Below are 16,030 nucleotides of genomic sequence, written 5' to 3' on the forward strand. Positions count from 1 at the left end.
AAATCACCGCATGGAGCACTCTTTAAATTACTAGATTTTAATAGCCATATAAATCCCCTGAATACAGCAATCTGTGGCATATGAGAAACCATAGAGATCCAACATTTTTTTTCTGCCTTTTACCACATAAAACTATCAATGATTTATTTCTTTTTTAAATCAACTCCTGTAGTAGAAACAATAACCAAGCAATTAACATCAAATTTCTAATTTTCTAAAAGAACAAACGTTTCTTCTCTCAAAAAGAGCAGAGAAACCACCGGGGAGTTTCAAATATATGTACAGGTCGTAGTACCTCAGAGCGACGGCGAGAAGATGGCTCAGAAATACAAGCGCCGGGAGCCTCGCAGGCACGCTGGAGCCACCCGTTGGTGCGACCACGCTTCCCCCTCTTCCACACGTTTCCAGCACCGTCACCACTCACAGAATTCACGGAATTCATTAAGGAGTTTGTTATTTACATCGGAGCGTTCAGCAGCACAACGGGATAGAAAAGAGCCGAGACGCGCGCTCGCCCCCGCGCTGGCTGCACGCGGAGGCTGCCCGGGGGCTGTTAAGGCATCACACATGCACAGGAGCTGCTCGGGGACTGGAGAAAAATCCACTCGCCAAAAGTGTAAACAGGTTTTCACACGCAGCCGTCTGCCTTCCACGCGTTTTTCTCGTGTGTTCTGCGTGACCAACGAGGTGAGGAGCTACACGACGAGGAGGGCGCTGCGCTGGAGCACGGCTTCTCGCAGCACGGCGGCATGCAACGCGGGGTCTGGGGGCAGGGGGCACAGCGAGTCTCGGCCCGGGGTGCTTCCCCCTTCCTGCGCTCGTATACCTCAGGTGAAGGTCATTAAGAGCTATCTGCAGGTAACCGGGATAACATGGGCTGCATAGGGAGCTTCAGCGCGCTGCATGGCTAGCGTTTTGTCGTTTCAGCTCGCTTTTACCTAGGAGTAGAAAAGGTACGGGTCCTGTTCCTGCGTCTACGAAGGTTGCTCAGAGGTCCTAGATCAGTGCGTCAGTAGTGCTATAGGTTTGTGTTAGCGGTGGCTCTGCCTGCCTCAGGGACTTTGGCACGTTCACCACGGTTTGTACAAGATCCCTGAGAACTCATCAACGCTTCGGTAGGTTACGACTCCCAGGCATGGCGTCGGCCCCGTCACGCCTGCTTCTTGCTGTTGCCCGCGTTGTGCAGCAGCGCCAGGAACTCCAGCATGAGGTTCGCCGTCTTCCGCGGCCGCTCCACCACCACCGAGTGGCCGCAGTTCTCCAGGATGGACACGTGGCAGTCCGGGATGGCGCTCGCTAAGAGCTGGGCACCAGAAACATCCAGGACCTGGGCATTGGGTTAAAAACCGTCACCACCACAGAGCTGGGCTTTACTGGTCACAGTAGAAACCCTGCTGGAGATGCCTTGCAAGCTCAGGCGAGATGCTGGGCAGGAATGTGGTCCTTGCAATGCTTTTGGGGGCTGTGGCCATGCTCTATCCCCCTCTCCAGGGCTCAGCACTGGGTGCCAGCCCATGCCTTCACATGCCAGTGTCTTGCCCCCTTCCCCACCCTCCAAATCTCTTCGCTCCTCCCCCTGTAACTGCACAGACACCCAAGGAGACGGAGCCCCACACTTCTCCCTCGCCGCCTACCCACGGAACAGCACAGAGCAGCACATCTCTCCCCAGTTGCCAAGACAACTCTGCTGGCACGTTATTCCGCACCAGCCTCGGCAGCGTTGACATTGGCAGGGATGCAGATGCGGTCCCCAAGAGCCCAAAGCCAAGAGGTGTCTACGTACCTGGTCCTGCTTGCCCCAGATGACCTGCGTCGGCGCTTTGATCTTGCCCATGTTCTCCTGGAGGGAGTGCCTGGACTTCTCATCCACGATTTCTAAAAACACTAGGGTGGGCAGGGGGAGAGTCAGTCCTGCGTGAGAGGCACACGTTGCAAGCAGCCCCCGTAACACCAGTGGGAACCAGCCCATGGGCAGGGGTGATGGGGCGAGCCCCGAAGGGCTGTCCTTGCAAAGGTGTGACAGAGTCATCCTCCTCCCACCCCACCTCCCCACGGACACCGGTAGGAGTTGGACCAGCTGGGAGGACGAGGGCAGAGCAGCAGCCCCAAATCCACTCTCCCCTTGTTCCCGAGGGCCCTCAGCACAGGAACACGGGGCCAGGGCTCCAGCCCCGGAGACCCAGCTGTCACCACACACTTACATTTCCGATAGAAATCGTTGTGCGGGATGCGGACGTCAACCAGGCCCTGGAGGATCTGCAGGGAGAGCACAGAGACCTGCTGGTGGGGCCAGGCACAGGGCAGGCGGCCAGGAGCATCGCTCAGCCCCAGCACCCCCGGCTGTTGCAGGGCACTAAGGGAACACGCCTTTCAGCAGCAACTATTTCGGTCTTTTATGATGCAAAATGGCATTTTTCCTCCGATGGCTGGCAGGCTGTCTGTCTCAGCCATGACTCTGCTTTTCTTCCTTCTTTTATTTTTTTGCCAAAAAAAAAATGGTTTTGGCATTATCTTACTGTTTTTTTTCTTATTCTCCAATCTACTCATCCCAGATTTCCTAAGGAAAACCAGCTAAATAGCGAGCCCCTTGCCAAGTTCCTCTCACCTCACAATGTGATGATTAACATCCCCGTTGCTTCTGCTAAAAAAGCAACAAACAATCTCTGCTCCAGGCCAGACAATAGCCTTCTTCTTTATTTATTTAGCGCTTCCTGCCAGCCATATTTATTGAAAAACACTTGTACATCCCAGCCCACTGCCCAAGCTCCTGCGTGCCTCACGTGGGGATATTTCAGTTGGTGCTGCCTGAGGACTGGGGGAGAAGTGAGCTGCTGGAGGGCAGAGCTGGGCAGAAGCAACCCCACTCCCACCCCAAAATCCCCTTCTTGCTTCTCACCTGCTGCGGCACCTTGAAGCGAACGTAGGAGCAGAGCTTCAGCATGTCGGCCATCTCCTCAGGCGTCGAGGGAATTAAAGGGATCCTGTCGATGCACTCAGACTCCTGCAGCTCCCGGAGCTGCTTGATGAACTTGCTATCGTTGGTACTCGGCAGACCTGGGCCAAAGGAGAAGGGGTGCACAGGCTGAAACCCACACGAGACGGGTTGGTGCTACACGAGATGTGTTCCTGCAGGCAGGCAGCAGTACCTGGGGAAAACTGCGGCACGTAGCCTCACGCATACAGTGGGTGCAAATACCAGCACCCGGCCTGCCAGCTACAAGGACAGGACATGAAATTCCAGCAGTGCCCCACCCGTGGGTGCCTCTGCCAGGGCTGTTCCCAAGGGGCTGGAAATCCGGCAGCAGTGCAGACCCCGCAGAGGGGTCACGCATCCAGTAACACAGGAGGTGTCGGTCAAAGCCCCTCCAGAGAGGGAGGAGTGGGGCACATGGGGGCCTGGTGATGTTTTGCTTTGCTCCATGACTGATTTCTCATCTTGGAGCTGATCCGGTGCAAGAAGGAGCTGCTGGAGCAGCACAGCTGCAGCACAGCCCCCGATGGAAGCCCTCTGCCCCACACCTATTTGCCCCCGGCTCAGCTCTAGCCATGTGGCACAGCAGGGCAAACTCCAAAGCCTTGAAGAGCGATCTGGGCAGGGCTGGGATTTCCTCCTGTGTGCTCTGTGCCCTGGCAGTGTGCCCTGCCAGAGAATTTCAGACTATACGTATTAATTATACCCCAAATTTTTGCACTAACAGGCAAGGTCTGCTTTGCCCTCAGTACTACTCTGGGCTTTTGCACCAGCTCCTGCTCTCTCTCTCTTCCATTTTCCCCCTCCTCGTGTTACGTACCCGCAGGGCAGATAAGAGTCAGGCTGCAGATGTCCTCTGGGTACTGAGCGGCGTAAACTCCAGCGACGTTCCCACCCATGGAGGTGCCGACCAGGTGGAAGGGCCTCTTGTTCAGCTTGATGCACTCCACGAACTGCACGGGGGCAGAAGGAGTGTAGTTAGGGCAGGGGAAACAAGGTTGTGGGGTCATTAGAGAAATTCACCTCAAAACCTTCAGGCCAGTGGTCCTGGCAGCCTAGGAAAAGCCATGGGAGGGAACAGGGCCACACAGGGCCTCACGTCCCCAAGTGGCTTCAGGCCAGGCACAGCAGGAACACAGCACTGAGAGCACCAGTGCCGGAACATCACAGGACAGGCACAAGGAGTGAGACCAGGCACTGACAGGGCTTTACCTGATGGATCCTCTTCGCTTGTCCCATAATGGAGTAATCATCCAAGGCCGAGCGGGTCGTGCCCTCGTGGCCAGGCATGTCAACGCACACCAAGTGCAGGTTCTTGGGGAGGAACTGCCAGAACAAAATGGGGGTGGTTACACCGCTGGGGAACTTCTGGGAAAACCATGGAGGGAAGGATGGGGGCTGGTAACTGCAGTGGGAATGTTTTTTTTTTTTTTTTTTTTCCTTCCAGCAGCCCTTGGTTACTCTTGCTGTAGAATAAATCTGCTCACATACCAGGGGTGAAACACTGAGAAACCACAGGCAAGACTCACTACCACTCTTGCCCTGCACGTCTCAGGGATCCAGCAAACACAGAGCATGGAGCTGGGGGTACTCCTGGCACCTTACAGACACCATCCCACAGCATGCGTGCAGCCGTGCGTTCCCTGCACTGCCCCCAAGCCCAGGACCACTGATTCCCTAAGCAGTGACAGGAGGAGCAGAACCCCACCTTGACTATGGACAGCCACATGTCCTTGTGGGCTGAGAAGCCGTGGAGCATCAGGATAGACGGCCGGTAGCCAGGTCTCCCTCTGTAGGAGTAACAAAACTGGTAGTCTTCGTAGTTGACGTATCGGACCTGCATACCCAGCGCTCGACGCCAGTACCTGGAAACAAGGAGAAAATAACTCCAGGAGCCAGGGCATGAGAGGACCTCTTCCCCATATGCTATCTCAATGATCTTTAAAAACGTGCTTACAGCCACACAAAGATCAGAGGCGGCCGTCCCCACTCAGATGATACCAGCCTGACCCCAAGGAAAATCAGGCTATTTCTCTGAGAGCAGATGCAGACAGCTCCCAGCAGAGCAGGCTTTCAGCCTGGTGAAGGATGATGCAGTGAAATTACCAGCCAGAGGGGACCTGGGCAGAGATTATCGGTGACACTTTGGACACATGATGTGTACGTGCTGTCTGGGACTGAGGAGCAGGCACGGTTTCTCTGCATTTCCCTTTATGGCCAAAAGTGCCCCTTGTCAGGGCAGCTGCTGGGTGACTCCTGGCTGCCAAGATGCTTCCCGATGCTTTTGTACACGATATCAAAATTTACACAAGACACAAGAGCAAGGTCACCAACACTGCGCCGGGTTGTCCTAGCTCTCTGCCCACTCAAAGCTTATGCATAGCGCAATCCTCTTTTATCATAATCCCTTTTTTGAGGGAGTTAGGGAGACTTAGGCAGCATCGTGGCCGTGTGCCGGTCCTACAAGGAGAAGTGAATTTCTCCCTGAATAAGTGTCTTAAGGGTGCTCGCCTCAAAGGCACCGGTGTAAACTACCGATGGGCAAGATGATAACATTTTTAGCAACTGATCCCGATGGATCAATTCAGCAGAAGACAAAATAATCTGCGCAAAGCTGAACTGATCCCCTGCAAGGTGTTAACAGGCTTAGTGGCAGCAGCTAAACCGATTAACCCCGCGGGGAGCAGAGGCCAGTGGCCCCGGGTGCCTCCCAGCCCCCATTAGTGGTGGGGGGGCCACAATCAGCCACCGAGGTCCCTGCGTGGACCCATGCCACGGCAGCTGAGGATGTGTGCAGCAGGGGTAATGATAGGGAGGAAAGTGAGTGATGGGAGAAGGGAGAGGTGTCCTGGGATGTGCCACTGCTTTCTCCCCTCATTCAGCCCTTGAAGGACAGCGCTGCGGGCTCTTCTCTCACCCCTTCTCAACACAAAGCTCCCCTTTGACATGTGAAGTCGGCCGAGGCAGCCCCTCAGCCCCAGGTCCCTTTGCACCGCCCTGGTTCGATGCGTTGCCTTACACAGAGTGCAAGGAGCTGCGTCCCCATGTGCCGCTTCGACTGAGGGGGTGAGAGCCACCTCACCCCCTGCCAGCTCCCAGCTTCTGGTGAAGGGAGCTCAGGAAGATGGCCTGAATGGCCGAGCAGTGGGGCAGGACAGCGGCCTGGAGGTGGCTTTGTTCGGAAACACCCACGAGCAGGACAGCAGGAGCCACCATCTGCCACCAGCACGTGCCGGCAGCCCGTGAGGGAGGCCAGGCGAGACACTGGGACGCTGCCTGACTTCCCACAGGAGCACCAGTTCGGCTTTCCTCCGCAACAAACCCAGAAAGGAAAGCTAACAGCATGCTTATCGCTAATTTCCAGGGACGGCCCACGACTGAAGGACGTGGCGCCTGCCTGCTATCAGAAAGGACGGGGTGGGTGCAAGCGGGTCAGGGAAACCATCGCTGTGACCCCTCTGGTGCCTAGCCCAGAAGAGAAGGGGAGAACGGGGAGAGACCCTCCATAACTGCTGGTGCAAGGAGAGGCCTTGCCCTCGGAGCAGATCCCAGAGCAGGAGGGAGCGGGTGGCCTCGGGGAGGCTGTGAGGCTCCCAGCCTGATGGGGCTGAGGGCAGGAACAGCAGTGCTTGACCCGGCCACAGCCCTGTCCTTCCTAAAACGCCCGAGCCCCCGCACTGAAATGCGAGCAGCCGGAGTAACTCACTCACCAGTAGTAGATCCGGATGAGCGCCGAGGGCCAGAGGAGGAAGGAGGCCACGAAGGCCAGGATGGGGATGGCCAGGGTGCCGCCAGCGATGACGAACATGTTCAGCACGTCCAGGTCCATGCTGTTCCTCACGGCCCGGCCCTACCTGTGTGTGCACCGAGTGAGGGTCAGTCAGCGCTAAATGACATCTCCGCAGCCAGGAGAAGAGGAAAGTGGCAGCGCAAGAGGCAAAGGAGAGCAAAAAGCAGAGCAGCAAGGTGTCTTTCAGTTTTAAAGCTCAATATTTCTTCCGGCTCCTGAATGATGTCTACTGCAGTGTTATCCTCTCAGAGAGCACATCCCAAGGGGGCAATAAGCCTCCAGATGGGCACGGACCAAGGCAGGGTTGATGGGGTTCAGTTTTTGCAGCGCCTGGCAAACCCACCAAACGCATCCCTGCACCCGTGAGATGCTGGGGGCCCCACAGGGCTAGCCCCACACCAGCTCCACGTCGCTTTAGGGCGCCCAGCTCCCACCCCCCTCCCCTGCCCGCTCCCAAATCCCCGGCATACAACCACTGACCTAGAATTGGCGGCTTGAGCTCGGCTCCAGACTCATTACCGCTCCGCACAGCCACCAACTAATCAAGGGAGCAGAGCCTATTAGTGCTCTCGGGAAGTGATGGAAGAAACCTGGCAGGGTGCTCTTTGGCCACCCGCCCTCATCTGAGACAAATTCATCCCCGTCCCTGATACGGCACCGAAATATCCCCGTCCTTCCCCCTGCCCTAGAAGCATTTTGCCCTTGCTGCCATTCCCAGGTCCCATCCCAGCTCCCGAGCGTCCTCAGGATAAAGTCTGCAGCAGGTATCGCTCACAAGGACAAGCGTTCAGGCAGCTCCTTGCTCTGCTCTCCTGACCACAGGCAGCATGGACATATTTTTCTCATTAAGGGATTAAACCCTGTTACACACACACACAGCCTTTAATTCCTGCTGCTGACCAATGTATGCCTCGTCCATTTCCTTGGTGATAGCTCTTTGGTCACAGTTACAAAACAAAACATTTCTAGCGCCTCATCTCCCCTCCCACACCTCTCCTCCTGCCCCCCACGTTTCCCCACGTCAGCGCAGGCAGGGTATTTCTGCTTCCTTTAACCATCATGTTACGCTGTGAAACAGGAACCAAGACACCACAGTGATATCCTCTCCCACACCGACACCGTAACCCTGGGTCACATTAAAAACACAAATTGCATATGGCCGAGACATAAAGTTTAGAGAAGCTCTGTAGCAAAATCCGGGTTCTCCCTCTTCACCAGAGAGAAAAGGGAGTCACTGAAATTTGATGAATACGGTAAATATTTGCATTAGACACCTCCTTAACAAAACCAAACATCAGTTACTTCTTCAAGCCTCGACAACACACGTTATTTGTTTAATTAACATTTTCTAGAAAGACCTTTGTTCCCTGCGCAGCCTGCCCGTAAGCCCACATTTTCTGCAGCGGGTCCACCTTGTGCCCGGGAGCAGGGCTGCAGCACCCAGACCCACCCACGAGCACTTGTTGCCTTTGGCTACACCACTAAAATAGGGAAGAAATGAGGCACAGAAAACAGACAACAACCCACAAGGACAAGAAGCCCCCAACAGGGCCGGTGCAGGGACCGAGCACAGGCCAGGGGCCACTGCCCCCAGGTCACCACCTCGGCTCCTCCACTTCTGAAGCTCTTGGAAAGCAAAACACCAAGGGGAGAGGTGTTGGAAAGCCCAGCTTACTCTGCAGAGATCCCCTCCTGCTCCTCCTCTCGGCACAGGTCCCGCTTGCTGTGGGTGTCGGTGGAGCCCGCAAGCACTGTCAGAAGAGGAAAACAAGGTTAGGAGCTCTCCTGCTTGCCTTCTTTCTGACCCTGCAGGCACGGAAGGCGGCCACTTCAGGGTATTTAAGGAAGCGGCTCCCCTTCCAGATACATCATCGCTGCCTTCTGACCAACCTTTCCCCTGTATGTGTAAATATGGTGTTTTGTGCAATACGGCGCTATCAGGGCACCCGTTCCGAGCAGGACCAAAGTGCGAGCTGCCGGCGGAGCCAAAAGGAAGGCTGAGCAGTGCAAGTGTGGGGCACAAGAGGATGGCAGTGATAAGGCTGAGTTCATGGCAGGGCACAGGATGCTGAAACAGGGCCATCTGTTTGGCCCCTGCATCCTACAGCTGCTGGGAACAGGCTGAGGGATGCTCCAGAGCCAGGGGTCCAGGCAGGCTGGAGGGGTGCCCCCAACCCCGCCAAGCCCCCGCAGCTAATGGGGTGACCACTGATGGATGCTGATGACAGTCCCCAGGGCCACTGGCCAAAGGGACAAGTTACTGTGGGCAAGGTTGAAATCCCCATCAATATTTTTTTCTCTTTCAAGCCTGTTGGATCACCAAATGAGGCCGGAGAAGATCTAACGGTGCAGCTCAGATGGACATATTGATTTTTTCCAAGCCCCGTGTAAGACACAGCAGCAGCACACGCCAGTGTGTGGGATTAGAAACCTGCATTTAGCTCAAAAGAAAAAAAAAAAAAAAACAACACCCAAACCCACAAATGTGAAAGCAGCTCGGCTCGTTACCCAGGGAGACCAGGAGGCTTTGCAATAAGATCAGTGCTGCTCACAGAGCAGGTCTGGGCTGCAACAGGCACAGGGAGAACCTCTCTAATGGGACGAGGGCTGGTGGGGGCTGCATGGGGGTGCCGGGGGGGCTGTGGCCTCACAGTGCAGCCTGGTTCAGCAGGCTCTGGCTGGGAAGGGATGCACCGCACTGTGTGCAAGGCCGGGGAGAATTTTCACCCGGAGAAATCCCCTGTGCACACTCACTAATCAGATGTGTCAACATCCAAGTGTAAAGGTTACGGGTCCGTGCCGCGCATGCAGGGCTGCTCCCCTGCACGCTGCTCCCCGTGCCCACAGCTGCTGGTTTCTGACCTGCAGACCAACCAATTTTAAATCTCCAAACATCCAAAAGACAAGCAGCACATTTAAGCATACTCTAATTTTTGCTTGAAGAGAAAATACCAAGCAATTTCAAGTTCCCACTGCAGAAACATGGGGCTTTGGTGGGCCTCAGCAGCTGAAACAATGCCCCAGGAGCCCTGACACACCACTACCCAGGTAGGAAAACCCAGCAGCATGCAAATGAACATTTCCCTTGGAAACCACCTCCCCCTTGCCAGCCTCAACACCCAGCAAAACACCACTGATCATAATCTGTGACACCCCTAACATTACAGCTCCTCAGAGGGACATTTCACAGCGTGACCTTTCGGACACCAGTCAGGGTGCAAATATAATTTCAGATCTGTTGGTATTTGTATGATCTCTGTCCATCAGCCAGCTCTCTGTCTTAATCCAGTCTCCGGAGGGCTGGGAGTAGGAAATGTGCCCTTTCACCTTCACTTATTTATAGACGGCAGGAATGAGATCATTATTTCTGCAGCGCTGCTTCATAAAGCGCCCATCTCTGACCCACTTGCATCTGCACGGCGCGGCTCGCCGATGTGCGTGGGAGAGCCCCCGGCCCCGGTGCTGCACCCAGGGACGAGCCATCGGCGTCACCACCAGCGGCCTGGGGACAGCCGGAGCCGTGCCACCAGCCAGCTGCTGGCTCAGGAACCCATAACGGGTCTGTCCCCACGCCAGACCCCGCCACCGTCCCCATCCTGCTGCACACACGGATGCTCAGCACAGATGTCACGAGTGCGCCCGAACTCAGCCCTCCCCGGGGCTGGGGTGTTGGGGGCCACCTCCTGGACCCCTCTGCTGGCACACAGCCCCCCCCCACATCTCCACACACCCGAAACCTGCCCCAGCACAATGATGGCATCCTCTAGGCAGCGGTGCCCGAGCAGCATCACCGCTCTCCTCCCCTTCGTGCCCTGCTTTCCGGTTATTATTAATTATTATTATTTTAATTTGAAAGCAAATTCCTTACGATTTTCAAATAAATCGTTAAAAATCGCCTCTCGCCTTCCAACCAAGGCCTTTCGCCTTCTCCCCCAGTCTCCTCCTCCCTCCCCGCCTCTCTCAACACCAGGGCCGGGAGGCACCGGGGAGGGAGGTTGGAGAGGGGGGGGGGCAGACGGCGGAACGGTGCCCCCCGGCCCCAGCATTGCCTCCATCAGCTCCTCGCCCCCCCTCCGCTTACCGTGCCGAGCCGAGCCGTGCTGCAATGGCAGCGCCGGGCGAAACGAGGCGGCTCCGCTGCGCTGCGCCCTCCCTTCCGCGCCGGTACCGGCGAGGCTCCGCGGGGGCGCAGCGGAGCGCACCGGCGGCGCTGGAGAGGCGGGGGGGGAGGATGGATGCAACGGGGAGGTGCAAAGGGAGCTGCAGTGGGAGAGGAAGGGGGTTCAGGTGGGGTGGGAATGGGGTGAAATGGGTTGCAAGGGGGGCTGCAGTGGCGCTTCAATTGCGTTGTTTGGATGGGGTGCGATTGGGTTGCGGGGGGGGGTCTCCGGGGGATACAATGGGGTGAAAGGGGAGGATATAACGGAGTTGCAATGGGATTGTAAGCGTGGTGCAAGGGGGCATGCAATAGGGATGCAGCAGGGGTGCAACATCATGGGGCTTCCATGGGGGTACAAGGGGTACTGCAATGGGAGCGTGTGAGGTGATGCAATGGGAGGGCAGCGGGGTTACAACAGGTTGCAAAGGGGCTCCCAGGGGGCTGCAATGGGGTGGGAGGGGGCTGCAATGAGCCTGCAGTGGGTACGGTGGCAAGGGAAGCATGCTGGGGGCATATGGAGGTATACAAAGTAAATACAGCTGGGGTGCAAGGGGGGTGCAGTGAGGATGCAGCAGAGATAGAGGGGTTGCAATAGGGCTACAGGAGGGGATGTGGTGTGGCTGCAACAGGGTTACAACAAGGACGTACAGAGGTGGATGCAATGGGTTACATCAGGGATGTAAACAGGATGCAGCACAGTGGCTGCAGGGGTACAAGGGCAAAATCCAGTGCTGCACCCTAAACAGAGGCGGCACAGCCCTCTTGCACCAGGCCCAAAAATATGAGATAATTAAATTGGAATTAACACCAGCTCCTGAATAATTGCAAGCACAGCGCATCAAATTCTCACCATATCTGTGCTTTGATAAAGCATGTCCCTTTGGCCTGCCTGGCTGGAAAAGCTGCAAGAACTGGCGCGCACAGCCTTACAGGTCAGAGTTTACTCCAATAACCCAAAGCTTTTGATACCATGAGCTGTCAGAAGACATTCATCGAACCAAGTACAGGCAAGTTAAAGCAGACATAATCCAGCTGTGCTGCCAGCTCAGGATGGTGTCGGTAACCAAAATCCTGGTTTCCAACTGGGCTGGTGAAGCCAAGGCACAGCTGTTTTAGGAGTTTCATTTAAAGGAATTCCCAGCCAAGTGAGGCTAAGCAAAGAAGAGCTCCAACTAAGGTGACCTAAGCAGACATGAGTCATTTCATGAGTTTCTCAGCGCTGTTTGCATCATATTTGTTTGTCCACGCCTGCTGTGCCAGGCGCGGGGCTGGAGCAGCCCGAGGCACCTCCCGTGGGACACGTGCGGGCAGTGAGTTACAAAGGGGGTGTTTGGTGCAAGTCACCTGGCAGGAACACCCTGCAAACAGCCATGATGAACTGCCACACTTAAATAGAGAAGCTGAAACAGAAACTTGCAATGGTTTTGTGCTGAATCATGGTGGGAGCTAGCTGGGAGCCCACGTACCCTGTTCTGGCCTGCTCCAGCAATCCCAGCACTGGTGCTCACGTTGAAGACGGGTGCATGCACTAACCTGCCCTGTATGCCTGGTGTCTCCTCTCAGCACAGACACAGCCCATTTTGGCAGCTGAACAGGATGGGGTCACCCCCATCTCACCCCATGGCTGGTGGTGGTGTCTCGTAGCCAGGTGCTGGCCACCCCCTCCCTCAGCCAAAATTCCTCATTCCTGGTCCCAGCGTCAGGAGCGGTGCGTCCCACCGGGGCAGGAGCACGGCTGTGATGTTGTGAGGAGAGGGGCAGATGACTTAGCGAGTAGTCAGAAACAAAAACACATTTCTAAATCAGAATAGCTACAGGATTGCAGCCAGGAAAAAAATAAATCAGAGTTGGCTGGCCTTTGCCCTCAGAAAGGAGGCAGCAGGACAACCACAAACCATCTTGTTTCCCATAGGAAAGTGGAAACTCTGGCTGTACCCAGGCCTGGGTAGCTACGGATAACCAAAGCTCTGGCTTCACCAAGCCGGAGAGCAGCACTGCTTCACCAGATAAAAGGCTTCCACGCTATTTTCCACCGCTGGGTCACGCATCCGCAGAGAGCACGGCGTGATTACTTGCAACCACAACAAGCGACCGCACGCTGCTCCGGCGATGTGAGTCACCTTCCCGGGATGAATCCTCCCTGCCTGCTCCCACTCACCGCACGGTGCTGCCAGCAACCCCAGGGACACCCCAGGACCTGCTGCTGGCAGCGCCTTGCCTGTAACGACAGGAGGCCAAAATGCAGCCCAGGGGCAGGGGCAGGCTCCCAGCTCAGCCCCCAGCACCTTCATCACACAACCGGGGAGCACAGCAACAAGTGTACCTGGCTTCCACAGCACGATGAAGCAAGACTTTTAGCAGCTTTGAATAATTTTTGACTCAAAATTGTTGCACATATTGCACGTGTTTTAATTGCACGTTTAACTGCTAACGATTGCTGTGTACTAATTGTCACAAAAAAACTTGCTTATTTGGTGGCTGCAACACCTTTGTGTCTGTGTACTTCAAAGCCCCGTCTAATTGCCACATGTCAAGAGCTTCCTCCAGGGTTCGGTTCAGAGCATCTCAAGTTCTGTGCCTCAGCTACACAGCCTTGCTCAAGAGGCTGAAAACATGACGAGGCACTTTACCTGCAACTGCTTTCGCAGGCAGGCTTTCCTGCTTTAAATCACTACTCAACCAACACCGAGCTATCACGTTTAAAGGAAAACCCTGTCAGAGCCCTGCACAGCAAGGAGCTGTGCTCCAGCAGCGATGTACCAGGCAGAACGCACACCTTCCAGACCTGCAAACAGGCTGAGCAGGGAAGGAGACCCTGCTGACTCCAAACAAACACCTTTCACCTTGCACAGCTCGTTTTCACCCCCAGCTAACTCTAGATTCCTGCAGGGTGATGTGAGGACAACCATTTGTGTTACAACAACATTAAAATCCCTTCCCAAATGGCCATATTTGGTCTGCAGCCTGGTTGTGAACTTTAGCAACACAGAACAGCCTCAGTGCTGTTACTGATTAACTTGAAATTCCACAGGGTGACGATAAAGCACTGCCTGACAGCTGTGGTAAACCCAAAGGCCTTCACCAGCCCCACTCGCCCAGTGCCACCAGTGAGCGTGGGCCGGCTCCTGCTACCGGCACACAATGGGATGAGGCCTGGCCCACAGCTTCCTCCCCGTTGCCCCTTCCAGTAGGGCTCAGGAAGCATCAGAGTGGCCAGCCCCGGCTCTCCAGCAGGGAAAACAAAGCTGTGAGTGCCCCGCATGGCAGCCGGGACCGTGACTGAAAGGAAGCGTCTGCGCCTGAGGGGTGAGGAGGCTGCTCCAGACATCCCGTGTCCCCGTGGGGACCCCAATGAGACACACAATGGACACATCCCACCCCACCCATCCCTCAGCACCGTCCTGGGAAGGGAAGATGATGGAGAGCTGAATTGCTGCTCCAGAAATAGCAAAGCCCCAGCACCTGTGTGGTGCAGGGTCCCACCAGTCTGACCTCCTGCCCCCAGCTGGGGGAGGTTTTATGGGAAGGTGAATTAGGGAACAGCCTGCAGCTGCTGCTCAGGTGGAGGCAATGTTTTTGTGCCAGCATCCCTCAGGGCAGGGCAAATAGAATAGGAACAGCATCCCGTAGCAAAGCAAAAAAGATGTGTATATCAATGGCCAGCATCAGGGGTGCTTGTCACCCTTGTGGTGGGCGGCAGGGACAGGTACGGCACCCGCAGAGTGGCTGGAGGTGCTCTCGTGCAAGCCCGGGACAGGCCGGAGCTGGCAAAGGCTCACGCTGCATGTTACAGCTTGATACAGAGCAGAGTACAAGACCGAGCAGTAAACGGAGAGATAAAGCAGTGTGGGAAGGAGCAAGAGCCGCCCAGTAATGTTGTTGTGTTGCTGTCACCTCTGCAGAGGGTGACGCCGGCTGTACTTCTGATCAGGTGCGGCCTGGAGGGGAAAGTGGAGCTGAGTCAGGCTCTGACAGCAGCCGCCCTTGGGCAAACACAGCTGCAGGAGGAAGGGCACCCAGTTCAGGGCTAAAACCCTCAGAGGCACCACAGCCAACGTTTTTGATGCTGGGGTAGCACAAGCAGGCCTGGCGTGGCGTTTTGGTGTCTCGAACACACACCGAGGCTGTGCCCGTGCCATGAGCATCACAGGATGAGGCGGGAGGCAGGTTCACCCCCACCCCGAGCTGCTGCTTTCCCTCCTCGCTGCCCAGAGCTGGGAACACAGCAAATCTTTCGTTCCCCAAAATTACACACAGCCATCTGTAGCCTACGAGCTTCCTACTTACCTCCTTTAAAACAAGGCTACTCCTCAGTGTGGAGAGGCCCTTTACATTGCTTTATAATTTACTGTTTTCCTCTGGAGTCTGTCCTGCCCAAGCAGGGCCTGAAGGAGAGAAAGGAGCTGGGACAGGCTTGCTCCTGTCCCCCTGGTGTCCAGGACAGTTCCTGTTATTTCTGACCACAGAACAAACCTGTTTAATTAATTAGATGGTGATTAGAGCTAGTGCTTCTGGATATGGCATTAAGAGGGGCCCAGCCGCCCTTCCCCAGCACGTGGCTGTGCAGGCAGGGCAGGGGTGCACTGGGGCTGTGGGGCTTTCTCAGGAAAAGCAGAGAGGATGTGAAAGCACGCTAACAACCAAGAGAAAATTCCAGAACACATAACACCATCTCGCCTGACTTCTTGTTATACCTCCTGTCCCATCCACTGTGCAGCATGGGGCTCCTTGGGCCAGTAGCCCAGGACTGCTGTTTGCTGGGGACACTTGGCTGGGAGATTTTGGGGCTGGGGCCATCACATAACTACCCATTACTGAGCTGGGGCAGCTAAACCAGGCCAGAGAAGCAGAACAAAACATGGGCACAGTCAAAACCTCCATGATCAGGGTATCCCCCCACTATCATGTCTCACTGGAGCTTTTGGTGCCCACCACTAGCGCCCTTCAGGAATCCCCATCTCCCCACCGCTGTCTCCCAGACCCCTTCACCACCAGCCCCCTCCACCTCCTGCTGCTCCAGGCTCACCCAAGGAGCCTGGTCCTGGCCCAGGATGGCCCCAGCTGGTGGGAACCCCACAGCAGGTGCCTCCCCATCAGGAGGGGTGGTGGG

At 55.8% G+C, this 16,030-nt stretch overlaps 1 protein-coding gene across 3 annotated transcripts; it reads right to left on the minus strand.

The window, feature by feature from the left end:
* Window positions 1-16: 16 nt before the first annotated feature.
* On the minus strand, window positions 17-14,409 carry ABHD6 (abhydrolase domain containing 6, acylglycerol lipase). Of its 3 annotated transcripts, none has more exons than XM_084531200.1 (10): window positions 14,383-14,409; window positions 8,437-8,512; window positions 6,682-6,825; window positions 4,680-4,836; window positions 4,184-4,297; window positions 3,792-3,924; window positions 2,897-3,054; window positions 2,202-2,256; window positions 1,784-1,884; window positions 17-1,327 (listed from the first exon to the last, which is right to left on the minus strand). In XM_084531200.1, the coding sequence occupies exons 3-10, from the start codon at window positions 6,798-6,800 to the stop codon at window positions 1,151-1,153; spliced, it is 1,014 nt and encodes a 337-aa protein (XP_084387326.1). In that variant the 5' UTR covers window positions 6,801-6,825; window positions 8,437-8,512; window positions 14,383-14,409; the 3' UTR covers window positions 17-1,150. The 3 variants fall into 3 exon arrangements, with proteins under 3 accessions (XP_084387326.1, XP_084387324.1, XP_084387325.1); XM_084531198.1 differs by lacking the exon at window positions 14,383-14,409 and adding an exon at window positions 10,843-10,924; XM_084531199.1 differs by lacking the exon at window positions 14,383-14,409 and adding an exon at window positions 10,630-10,684.
* Between the last annotated feature and the right edge of the window lie 1,621 nt (window positions 14,410-16,030).

The sequence above is a fragment of the Aythya ferina genome (assembly GCF_964211825.1).
Source record: "Aythya ferina genome assembly, chromosome: 10".
Classification (NCBI taxonomy): domain Eukaryota; kingdom Metazoa; phylum Chordata; class Aves; order Anseriformes; family Anatidae; genus Aythya; species Aythya ferina.

Excerpts from the sequence above, each read along its gene's own strand:
- ABHD6 (XM_084531200.1), bottom strand. The coding sequence starts at position 6,800 with ATGGACCTGGACGTGCTGAACATGTTCGTCATCGCTGGCGGCACCCTG. Across the intron at positions 2,257-2,896 it reads GCTTCAAGGTGCCGCAGCAG|ATCCTCCAGGGCCTGGTTGA; the intron begins GTGAGAAGCAAG and ends CTCTCCCTGCAG. Across the intron at positions 1,885-2,201 it reads CAACGATTTCTATCGGAAAT|TGTTTTTAGAAATCGTGGAT; the intron begins GTAAGTGTGTGG and ends TGCCCACCCTAG.